The sequence below is a fragment of the Tyto alba genome, unplaced genomic scaffold (genome assembly GCF_018691265.1).
Source record: "Tyto alba isolate M040663 unplaced genomic scaffold, T.alba_DEE_v4.0 Super-Scaffold_3, whole genome shotgun sequence".
Lineage (NCBI taxonomy): Eukaryota > Metazoa > Chordata > Aves > Strigiformes > Tytonidae > Tyto > Tyto alba.
Window position 1 is genome coordinate 14,241,495 of NW_024881304.1, and position 12,673 is coordinate 14,254,167.

The 12,673-nt window shown below is 44.4% G+C and overlaps 1 protein-coding gene across 6 annotated transcripts in view; it reads right to left on the reverse strand.

The window, feature by feature from the left end:
- Positions 1-360: 360 nt before the first annotated feature.
- Positions 361-12,673, reverse strand: part of FRMD4B (FERM domain containing 4B) — a 136,561-nt gene continuing 124,248 nt past the window's right edge. For 4 of the 6 annotated variants that reach the window (XM_042799601.1, XM_042799600.1, XM_042799599.1 and 1 more), the window contains exons 17-23: positions 12,309-12,537; positions 9,029-9,085; positions 7,557-7,707; positions 6,208-6,333; positions 4,241-5,046; positions 3,517-3,649; positions 361-2,070 (exon numbers count right to left, since the gene is read on the reverse strand). In XM_042799601.1, the coding sequence (XP_042655535.1) occupies positions 1,950-2,070; positions 3,517-3,649; positions 4,241-5,046; positions 6,208-6,333; positions 7,557-7,707; positions 9,029-9,085; positions 12,309-12,537 (1,623 nt within the window). In that variant the 3' untranslated portion in view covers positions 361-1,949. Of the gene's footprint in view, positions 2,071-3,235; positions 3,431-3,516; positions 3,650-4,240; positions 5,047-6,207; positions 6,334-7,556; positions 7,708-9,028; positions 9,086-12,308; positions 12,538-12,673 lie in introns of all 6 variants that reach the window. The other 2 variants (XR_006165963.1, XM_042799598.1) reach the window with 2 other exon arrangements.

Genomic DNA, 12,673 nt, shown 5'->3' on the forward strand with positions numbered 1-12,673 from the left:
CTGTCTGTGTCCCTGCTGGGCCGAGGGTGGGCAACACGTCTGGGGATACCAACCCTCCCGTGGAGATGCTGGATAAGCCCCGCTCAGCTCCCTCGGGCACCTGTGCCAGAGAGGCCCCTGCAAAAACACCAAGTATCACCCTTGCATCCTCAGAAATTTGCTTACAAACATGTTTCGGGAGGGTCTGAACTGCCCTGGGCCAAGATTCCCCCAGCTGAGACCACTACCCACCCTGACACTGTGGGCCAAAAGAAATCAGACCATGGCAATTCACTCTTACTTTAAAACCCTGAAATAACACACACTGCAATTTTTCCAAGCACTCGAGCAGAAACAAGAGGAATGCTGAAGTGGTTTTGGTAGCACACTTTTTAGTTTATTGACCTATACAAAATAATAGGTCTAAAAAATTCAGAAGTAGTAAAAGAATAAGCAAAAAGAGCTTTCGCATTTCTAGAAGGCTATACAAATATGCAAAAACAAGGAAATAAGTTACTTTTTATTTTGTTTTTGTTTGTTGAATTCCAAATCGCAACTCTAATAATACAAATGACTAAGTACCAGCTTAACAAGTGTGTCCTTCTTTATATATTACATGCTCTGGAATATTGGTAAAAAACGTCAAAAAAGTTTATCAGAAACTTTTCTATTCACAATATGAACAAGGAGTAACTAATCCTTTGTATAAAAGAAAAAAAGAGCACCATTTATGGAATCCTGAAGCACAGTACAGCTGAGAAACGAGAGAGATTTCACCATATGCAAACGAGTCATCAAAAATCACGCGAGATAACCCATGCCAATTTGTTCCTACAGATAGATGACGTGAGGTAGGTTTATCCCTCTTAGATCAAGACTGCAGTTGCACTTTTTTCCTACCCAAATGGTTTTGTGAAAATGCTGTTCTGTCACTTAGTGACTTTGCAACGCACCTGGCAGTTCAGATGACTCGCGGTACAATCCTAATGCCCCTCATCTTAAGGCACCCACTTGGCTGTTTGCATCCACCTGAAAATACTGGCCGTTACAATCAAGCTGCTCACCGTGTGATCACTGGAGCTCCCCACCACCCATCCTCGATTCACTGTGGCAGAGCAAAATGTCATTGTCACCCGACAAATGGAGGTCACTGTGCAGTTACTGTGAAAATTTGCCTACTCCCCTGCACACTGAAGTTGTACCATGGAAGGGTCATTAAATGGGAGGTTATTAATTACACTTTATCATGGAAAAGAGAGTTCAAAGTTTACTGCTTCCATTTCCAAAATCCACAACTGCCTATAGTTTTGCATAACTTATTGTGTCAGAAAATTCTTTTCTTTCCAGAACTTGCTTGTGATGCTAACACTCTTAGCAACACCTCAAAAAATGAATAAACTCATTCAAACCTCCATAAAAAAAAAAAAAAAATCCAGCCTTCCTTCAAGTAATGTTCCAATACTGATTAAGTCACCCTTTGTGTCACTCACACACACAGTATCTATCCTTCATAAGCTTATGAAAGTCCTTCCAGGTCATCATAAGCCATGGCAGAATAAATTTTCATTTCTTCTTTCAGATATTAGAATTGTGCTCCTAGAATTCCTGGTTTTTCCGTAAGAGTCTCCTTTTCACATTTTTCTTTTCTCTGAGGTTTGCCTTCAACACCTTCCAATCATCCAAAAAAGTGCTTGCTAAATATAAATACTTCAACCAAGTGCTGAATCTAGTCATAGATTAAACCGTGGCTCGCCCTTGCTCATGTAGGCTATCTGGATTCAGAAAGAAACACCATGGTAAGACTCTGTCATTTTGCTACGGTCCCTCTTAATGCTGAATTTAATCTTTCCCAGCAAAACAGCCTGCTTCCTTTTTTCTGTCCAGTTTGGAAGTTCCACCCGAGATCTGCCTCGGAGTCACAGCATTTTGTGCAAGGCACGCAAGGGTACGAATGCGGGGCTGCAGGCGGTCTACACGAGCGTCCCGGGCTTTGAATCCTCGTGCCAGAACAACCTCTGTTCGTTGCTGTGCAAGTCTTCTTCCAACCGGCTCTCGTCATCGCCACCCAGCTGGCTTGTCTCTGCATATGCTCTGTAAGAGAGACAGGGATCAGGGACCAGCGAGAGCAGAGGGTCTTCCCCAGACCCCCAAGTGCTGCACAAACTCACACAACTCCCCTGGGCTTGAAGTAACGCTGGTTATCGTGAGTCTACCCCAGCATAATTTGGATCCAAACACAAACTCGGTTTTCTTGCTGTAATTAGTAAAATTTGGTGCAACCGGATCTCAGCTGCTCAAAATTGTCAAGACTGTAGGGCGTTTTGATTGCTCGTTTGCCATAATCACATTAAAACAGGAAATCAAACAGATGAATGATCAGACAAGTGATTCAGAATATAGAAAATTAATAGCTAATAAACCTCATTTAGATAAAGCTGCCAAAATAAGCAGAGTTTTCAAAACCCAATTATAGGAAGTTAAGAAATTAGTAGAAACTGTATATTTAAACACTGTTACTGTAGATTTTTTTAAATCACTGCAATAAAAAAGCCCATGGCATTTAGCTTAGAAACAAGGATCTAGCAGAAGCTTTTATATCTCTTCTTACACTTGCACTTATTTTAAAACAAACAGAATTAAAAATTCAGGAATTTCACACAAGTCAGCCTGGCAGCAAGCGCAAACTGCAACCCACAAAGCAGGAGGCGCAAATGTGGGGTACTTACTATGGCTGGCTACTCTTAGCATAAGCGACCTTAAATGTGATGGCATTTGTGTGGGAAGAGCCATTCCCCGGGGCAGGAGATCTCTGTCCTCACTGGTAACAGCCAGCGTACGACAGTGGGCAGAAGAGACCGAAAACACCGAGAGCAGAAGCAGTGCGAGCACTGCAGGGATTTCTGCAAGGCCAGAGCAGACCCTGGGCACCCCAAAGTCCTGGGGAGAGCCCCCCGAGCAGGGCAGCTCTGCAAGCAGCAGCACATCCCTCCGGGGTTAAGCTCTGCCAAGCGAGATGCACTTGGCAGATGCGGTATCGCCTTTGAATGCCAGCACTCAGGAAAGGTGAAGAGAGGTATTGCCTTCCCTCGTTTTTTCCCAAAGTTTATCAGCACAGGCACTACAGCTTCAGAAACACAACAGGACCGTGTCCTGCCGGACTGCTGATGGGGGGCAGGAGATCTCCTGTCACAGGGGGTGAGGGGGACGGGGCTCAGCGGGTCCCTGCCCACAACGCTGCTCTGAGCATCGCAGTTACCAGGGAGAGCAAGATCTCTGATGGTCCAGCATCCACCAGAGGAAAAGGCTGTGCAACAGATGAGTTGATCCTTCTCTCTGGACGCTTCCCCGCTTCCTTGAATATCGGTGGCACAATTAGTGCTGGTACAGCTGATCTACTCCAGACAGAGAAGACTTGCTCACAGAGCCAATAACCGCTCTTCATCCTGGCCCTCTGAAATCAAGCCGCTTTTCTCAGATGATTTAACAGCCTGTGAAACGCAGGAGGAAGGGCAGAAAATCTTGATGTACTCTACTCACCTGCTCTGCAAAGGAAGGTTGCCATAAACATTCCCATAACAGCTGGCATAAGAGGAATGAGACAATGTATCATAGTCTGAAAGTCCCAGTGCAAGTGGGTTTCGCCAGTTCCCAGCAGTGTTTGCAGAAGATGCTGAAATTAAAAAAAAAAATTACAGCAAATTAGATCTTTCTCCAGCTAAATCATCTGAGACAAATGAGACAATTCTCATTAGCAACCTCTAGGGGTTTCTGCAGGACACACAAGCAAACAATGCAAACACAAAACATGATTTACAAGCCCTGTAGGGAGGCAAGCACTGTGCGGGTGGTGTATCGGAGCTAGGAAATCTCCTTAGAAAGACTTTCTGACCCAGTCAGTGATGCTCACTGTACTGGATTTTAGAAGCCATCACAGTAATGGCATTTACACGGCATAAAGTTTTGCACACTGCTTCTAGCTGGTAAACACACCTGTTTGAAGTCCATATGACTCTCTGTGCTGCTTTGGACTACTGCACTTATAAAGAGTATTAAGGCAGTTTTACCCACAGGAGAAGGCAACAAGGAAGTCTTTCTTCCCAAGCATGGAACAAGTTCCTATTCAGCTCCTCATCTACGTTCAGGACGGAGCTCTAGTCTTCCCTCTACTCTGCCAACATCTCCGAGGCAGCAGAGGCGGGCAGAATTTGATGCACAGCAGGGACTTATAAAAACACTCAGCATAGAAGAAATCAGACGTTACCTGAGGAGAAAGATGACACCCGACTGCTAGGAGAGCATGGCACCTGCAGACCAGCAAAGCCCAAACTCCTTTGAGATCCTCTGTCAGACTCAAAGCCTGCCTGCAGGCTGTGACCCTGTTCCTTTTGGCTGGAGGCACGTTGGTACCAACCACGGAGATGCTCTGCTACTAAGGCCTTATGAATGTTTTTGGTTATATGCTCCGTTTTAGCAACTTGCTTCCTTGGAAGCCTTAGGGTTGCATATGGGTTGTGCGGTACTCTGTCCACTTCATCCTCATGGTAAGACCTGAATTCCCTGTAACGGTCGTATCCGTAATGTGCCGATGAGCGATAGGAAGGATTGACAGTGTACTGTCCCTCCGTATCACTCTCATAAACGTATCCTCCATTGTAATAAACATCAGATTCAGTATATGGCGAATATCCAGAAATATAGTAACTAGAGGAAGGCTGTTCCTGACTTTTGTGGTAGACACCATTGCGGACATCCTTCTGGGCAAGGTTTGGCATACTTCCTGAATTTGCAGCAGAAATGTTTTGTTTCTTTGACCGTCTTCGACCCCTGGTCCTGTTGTCGAGCGTCTGAGTAGTATAATATGGATTGGGAGTAGGTGTCATGCAGTAATATTCTGCACTTGACTGGCTAGTGTAGGATGATCCATCGTCAAGGATCTCTGTGCTGCTGCTTCGCTGGGACTTTGAGAGGGTGAAGGCTGCCTTTTCCGCAGGAGTCTCAGACAGCAGGTGGGTCTGGGATTCCAGACTGCCGCTGCGCTGCCGGCAATGGTGTGGGGAAACATCTGGCCTGAAACAACGCAGATGTGGGTTGGTTAAAGGCAGTCACACGCAAACCAGACACACAGAGTTGGGGAGAACATGATGGGCACACCAGGCATGCTGCCTCCCCAGTCAAAGCACAATACAAATCTGGTCTTATCTATCCACACAGAATATCTGCATTGTGAGAAATTAAGTCTGACTGAAGTTTAGATTTGCTGCAAAGAGTAGAAGATCTCTCCTATAAAAATCTATCATGGTGAGCAAGGTTAATCTGTGACAGGGATACATGTAGCAAAGCTCACAAATTCACAGTTTTTAATGATTTACAGAAGGGCACTCTCAGCTTTTAAGGAGGTAAAAGTCTACACAGGTAACTGAGCTAGGAGTAGAACATAGGAAGACGGGTTTCCTGTGCCTCTGTCTCTCAAGGCTGCATTACACTAGCCACATAAATCATGAGCTCTTGATAACATTATAAGGTTAACAGCATCTCTTCTTCCCCAGCATGGATTCTCAGCTGTCCAATAATACAGGTGAGCTCACATTACAGCTCTCTTCCCATAATAAGGACACTAATTGGGATAACTCTCCTCTATCTGGCCACTTACTTTTTCAGGAGACTTGTAGGAACGTAATCCACAGCAGACATCTGTCAGCTTGTGAACAAGTTTTTGCAGGGAGACCACCAGCTGATGGACAATACAATTTCATAAGCCTCACTTTGTTAGAAAATGAGGCTACAAAGGAAACGTAAAAGAAATCCCGGCTATCTTACAAGTATTCTACAGAAACTTTTTGAATAAACATTACTTGTTAAAACTCCCTATAGGTGCCTATCTGGAAGTGACCCTTCTCCTGTAGTCTTTCATGATTGGACAGGAAATATCTGTGTGCCAGCTTCTGTCTCGCTCTTAATTTTGCAGACGCCCATTTGTGTGTGCTGCTATTTGCCCAGACAGGGTTTGTGCTCACATAAACGCTCTCATCTGCATGTCACAAAGATGGTGCAGGACTGAGCCAGAAGATGGGGACCAATATTAACCTGGTGCCTCCAATATCCAGAAAAGGCATTTTGAGAGCCTGACCCTGCTGTAGGGAAAGCTGCACGACAAAGGAACCGTTTCCGCCTTAACACTATTTGCTTTTATTCTGTTGCCTAAAATGGATTAAAACAAAGTCCCCTTACTGTAAGTGGCTGCTACTGTAGGCATTGCGTGTGAGTACGGGTGTTGTAGGCATGCTTCTCCCTCCGTGGGGCTGGGGCGGCCGGTCCAAGGTTCGGTAAGGACTGCTGTGGGTCGAAAGCGGGTCCCTATAATGAAGGGGATAACCCCAGTTAGGTTAAATGCTGTGCAAGTCACAGCACACAGAATACTTGCACCCTAGGTCTTGAAGAGACAAAACAAAGGGCAGAAAAAACAGGTAAGGGCATAACTGGATGTGCTTCCCTCTATAAAGAACAGGATTGTTAAACAGGAAGAAAAATTCAACCCCTTCTCATGGTTCAAGGGAGGTCCTCATGGGACAACCGGTAGGAAAAACTGCTGCCAAAGCATAGAAGCATGAAGCAGATGAGACAGAGCAGATAACAGAGAAGCAAAGGAATTGAGTTTTAAAATGAAGCACATCACAGATAAAAGGTTATATATGGCTATAATTCAACTTCAGAACTTCATGTGGAAGAGTGTTCTACTCATCTTGAGGGACAGATGAGAAAGAGACATGACATGGCCCAAAACTTTAAAATGTTTTAAAGCACACCCTCAACAGCCTGTTCACACAAGACAGTCCAAGAAATACCGAGATCAGTGGGAATTCTTACACTGAGAACAACTAGCACCAGACAGACTTGTATAACATGATCACACAATCATCAGCAGAACTACTGCTGTCGATGCGCTCCATGAAACTGCTGTTCGAGCTCAGAAAGTGCCCAAATCCCACGGATACACACAGGAACCTCAGCCAGTCACCGCAGCTGGCACTACGGATGGTAGCTGGTTGAATCCCAGTAACTCTGCTCTTACATGGAGAATTGTCCATCGGGACTGACTTAAGTGAATTCTGTACGCTTTGACAATGTACCTGCTGAAATATCAACACCATCAGGAGGGATGGGTATGGTCTGGTGTTATCTGAAGCCATTAAGCACAGTCATCAGGACAACTACAAGTCGTTTAAATTAATACTGAAAACAAACCACAGAAACAGAGACAAAGGGTGACAGTACTGGTAGGCACAAGCAATTCCTTAAATACAGCCCTTGCTATTAAATTTCTCACCTGTCTCGAACCTCTTCACAAAGACCGCATCACCCTACAATTTCAGAGACCGTGACGACTACTTATACATACTCACACACACTCTTATTACTAAACAGGAAATTTAGCTCCCATCACCAAATCCTGTAATCGGAGAGGAGTGTGGAGGCAGCAGGTCTGCTGAAGTGCCCACAGTAACAGGAGTCATGGCAGGGGCAAGACGAAACTCGTGCCAGCAAGGTGGAGAGCTCGGCGGCAGTGAGACATGCCCTACCTGGAGTGTCTGGTTTCCAAGAGCTGCTCATTTATGGATGACTTTCTGAGATGAATTCTCTCCACCCCGAGGGACTTCGGTGGAGGAAGCCTTGGAGAAAGCTGCGCCGAGCTGGGTCTCTGTGCTGGCACAGGAAGCGATTCACTGACTGCTGAAAAGGAATAGGTATTTTGTTAGCAAAATCCTTGATATATTTTTGCCCTATATGCAAATCTGTGGCCCCTAAGCAGAAACACTTTGCACTACAGAGACAAAGACAGAAGCTGCGAATCTAGAAAGGCTCTGCTGCCTGCACCGAGCTCTCCTCCCTGCGGGGACAGGACATCATGGAGGCTCACACCGACCTCAGCAGCACCGGCTCTTACGGACTCTCACGGCTTGGGGCTGTGCCAGATCGCAAAGTGCAACTTCCTTGGGAAAACACCTGTTTGCAGCACAATCCTTCTCAGAGCCGAGGAGGCAAGCTCAGCCGCTGCAAAGGACAGTTCCTCCCCCTCACCTTCCAGCTCTACTTGAAAATGACGTTTTAAGAATTAGTTTTGAAATACAACCTAAAAGGGATTGACTTCAAAAGCGACTGAGCAGACAACTGACAGACACATTTGGCTGAAGGCAACTGGGAAGACGCTGGTTTGATCCTTGTTCTCACTTTGCTTAGGGCACAACCCAGGTCCCATCAGAGCCAACAGGAAACTCCGACTAATACATATAAATGCAGGACAAACCTCACAGAGAACACGTTCACAAGCCAAAACCCTGGCTCTACTTCTACTTGTACAAGCAGGAATCAGGTGTAACTCCATTTTAAAGCACCAGATGGGTTGTAAAAGTCTAAAACTGGGACAAAGTGAGATCAGAATCATGCTCTAACTGAAATTTGAGTAGTAATTTAGATAATGTTTGTCCCCAAATTATGATTATCTAGTTTAAGGGAGAGGCAAGCCAAGTCCTTTTTACTTTGTGGAACAGGGCGTGAATGTGTGTGTCTGTGGGTGTGTGTGTGAAATGAGTAAGCTGAGCAAACACCATGGCCATGCAAGATGCAAACTCACTAGGTAACAGATAAACGTAAACAGATCGTTAATATCTGTGACTATTCTACTTTTTTGTAAGTTTTATAGTAGCTGTGAGGACAGAAGGGCCAGGCAAATCTGCCCAGCTCATAAGTCCTCCAGCCACTCATCCACCTCTGGCCAGGTATTAGGGATGAGGTATTTGACATCTACAGCACCCTCAGCTTGCAGGCTGGTCACATTAAAACCAACCGCCTTCTCTAAAGATGACTCACAGAGCAGAAACTTTCAATAATTAACCAATTATGAGGAAATACATTTCTGATTAAGCTCTTTTTCCCTCGGCTATAGAGTAGTTTGTCATTGAAGGCCACCAAAATAGTAGGCTAAAGAACTTTAAGTGAAAGGGATATCTCTGAACAGGCACACTTCATAGGAAGAAAAGGACAAGCAACATACCATCATCATACGTGGTTGTATCGGACAGGGAGCTGCTCTCAGATGGAATTATATCATCTGTGAATGAAAACAAGCACTTTAAGCACGGTAGACCCAACATCAATTTCCAAATATCACATACAGTTTATTTTCTAAAGCTTCAGATCCAGCTAGCTGCTACTTGTAACGCTGCAACCTGTATGTTTTAGCCCTCGACAGCCTGAAGACAGCCCTGCTTTGGAGTATATCATGACCTAGTTGTGTTCACCGCAGTTCAGCAAGCTACTTATGTAATTATCAAAGGAGATTTTTTTTCAGCTGCAGCAGGAATCAAGCCAAGATTTACAAAGGTGTTTTCCACCCAACTTCCAACAGATCTCACAGGTTGTTTTGGTGCTTCAATAGGAGTCAGAAGCGTACACGGCCATGTAGATCTTGGCTGTTAGCATCTAATCTCTAGGTACACCTGAAATCCCACCAGGCAGGTACAAAAAGCCTTCTGAAATTTGGCATTCGCTTTTGAATGTTTCATCAGCATACAAATTCTGTTCCAATTAAATCAATATAAATACAGAGTAATTCCACTGATTTCAATCAAGTTACTGCAAATTCCAACAACACAGAGAGCCGATGTTGTATGAACACTGCAATTTTTTCTTGTTTCTTTTACATTTTGTTATTTATTCAAAGTGCTTTACTGCACTTGTCTGTCCTCTGACCTTGATACTACACACTACCACTTGCTCAGAAACAGCCTGTCCTTGCAAAGGTTTAGAACAGAGCAGCAGCAGCAGAGAAATTCAGCTGGTAAAAGCAGCACTAGAGATTTAAACCAGAGAAAAATCTTTTCCTAGGCTGCTTCTGGCAGGACACAATGCTGGTGGGGTAAAAAGTCTACATGAACCTCTATGTATGAGGGAAAAGAAGCAAGAAAAGACAGTGGTGGCAGCCACTCTGTGTATGACACCTTCCATCATCCATCACGAGCATGAGACGTACGTTGCTCCTTTGCTGTCACACTTTGCTTCGAGGAAAGGCCTGGTTACAAAAATTTGGTAAATAGAGCAGCTTTTCAAGAAGAGCTAAATATCAGGGCTGGCCCTGCCCTGAGGGGACTTGTCAGACCACCGAGGATGGGTTGCAGCTCTGCTTGCAACCTGACACTGGGAAAAAGCTTCAGCGGAGTTTCTTCACATGAATTTGACCACATGGTGATAAAATATGGAACTGGGCCCAGTGCAAGGAGGAAAAAACACCTACCTAGGGGAAAAAAAAAAAAAAAGCCAGTCTAAAGCTACACTGCTGGATGTACGTGGGGTCTGCAATGCTGACATATGGGGAAGCTCTGAATTTAAATCCTAAATCCATGCAATTCCCTGCAAAAGTGGAAGAAACTGTGGGCTACAGAGGAAGCAAAGGAAAGGGAGAGTGGAATGTGGGGAGCAGGAGACAGTCCAGTATGTCCTTGACCTCCCATCCCTTGGGGATTGCGATGTAAATAGCTATGGTTTGATTCAGTAAATCAAGGTTACTATTTAACATGTTATTCCAACAAGTCATTCCCCAAATTTACAGACACAAGTGACTCATCACTGCTCAGCTTTCTGAAACCCAGTATCTTGACACCGAGAGTACCATCAGTGATGGTGAAAAGGTTACACATAAAAAATCAATTATTGAAGCAGACAACAGTTCTGCTTCAGGCAAACGCACACACACTGCAGTGCAAGAGTCAGGAACTGGAAGGGAACACATCTAACTTATTGCTGGCTAAGTATTTGTTGTCTTGCAGTCCCTACCTGCAGGGAGACCCTCCAAGACATGGAATCTCACCCCTTCTGGCTGCGTCCACCTTCCCAGACAGCAAACCAGGATGTCACGTATCAAATGTCGCAAAATGATAAGCTAAATGTATAAGGACCGACTCCTAAGTTGCTTGTTTGCATACGAGGTGGCAGGCAGTTTTTTGTCAAGCAGTAGTGCACAGATGCTGCCTCACGGGGCTCTTGCTGCTCACAGGCCTTTGGTAGCTTCCTGGTCGTTACTACACATCACGTGTCCCAAGTAATACAGGACTGCCCACAATTAGCATCCAGATTGGTGAGCAAGAGACTGGAAAAACAGATGTTTTCCTCATCTCTGTCAATCAGAAACTAGCCAGGCCACATTAAATGGCAATCATCAACCTTTCAGAATAATCACTTTATGATGATGGATAGCCCAGTGCTGCCATGGTTTGTGTTGGGTAAGAATCCAAACCAACCTCTCAACAGAAACGGGACACGGTGAAGGTTTCCCCAACAGAACTGTGGCAGTGCACAGGGGTCTCCTCCAGGGAAAACACATGTTGGCAAGAGGTCTTGTCTCAAGGGTCAGTAAGAGGGTATCAATATAAACAGCAGAAAAATCTTGGATTTTCTTTCCCACCTTGCAACTCACAAGAAAAATGTCACTAACCTCATAAAACAGCATTTAATCTGGGACAAAGGGAAAAAAAGAAATCAACTAAACATTAACAATTATCCATATATATTTTCCCCAGACAGAAGGAAAACATGTCCTAAAACTGTTAATCACTGTGGAAACTAAAAGAGCCTGCAACACCTGTCAGCTTTTACTACTCCCCAAACTCCTTCAGTTGGCTTGGTTACTCGGCAAGTTTTCATGCTTTATCCTATGAAGCAGCAGGAAACTCACCTCCCTTAGGAAAATCACTCTTTCAGAATGGAGGGGCAAAGGGTATTGGCTTTCACAGTGCTCATAAATGGCGAGTGCATGCAATCAAAAATGTTTGCCAATATTTGAATTCACAAACTCTTGAACTTTGCTTATGTCTTCCTGGAAATCCGTAATTTTTAATCAAGAAACAAAGTCTGTAATCCTTCTTTAATTGATCTTGTAGAAAAGTTTACACACTCTATTTTTGCTGGAACTGCAGTGCGGCAGGAGGAAAGGGAGAGATCTCACATGTTGCAGCTCAGACACAGAACTGCACTTGACAGACTGTGAATTCAGACACCACACCGGTTTCGGTGGAGATGCTCCTGCCAGCCTAAGTGTAGCACCTTTGGTCTGTACCAGCTGCTGGAACGTGTCTCCACTTGTTCCTAAAACTGCAGCTGATTCTGCCCTCAGCCTGTAAGCAGTGCATTTATCGTATCAGATGCAGGAATTGCATCTCTTTCTCTTACTTAACTGCCTTGGAGAAGATAAAAATCATATAGAAGAGATGTAAACAAAACTTAAGTGAGCCAAATTACTTTTTTTTTTTCCCTACTTTCATCAGAATGCTCCTGTTTACCTGGTAGAGTAAGAGTTGATTTCTGGGTTGGTTTTTTGCCACACTTGATTCTATACTCATTTATGGAATTTTCAATCTCTTGCAGCTTTTTCACAGCATCAGCATACTCTTGCTTTCTTTTCTTCTTCACATTTTTGCAGAGGTCTGGCTCACTGGCAAGTTTCTTTGAAGCTTCCACCAGCTTCTGCTGTATGATAAAATTGCTCTCCAGGTCCTGCAAAGTGGGATCCTGCAAATTCGTGAGAGGAGTTATCTGCGTGTAGTCTGGGTAGAAATCATCAGTGAAGGTTATTGAATAGAAGATCTATTTTTTTGGTAACGAAGTGAAATCTTGAGCACAAAACACAAATACCAAAATTTGTACA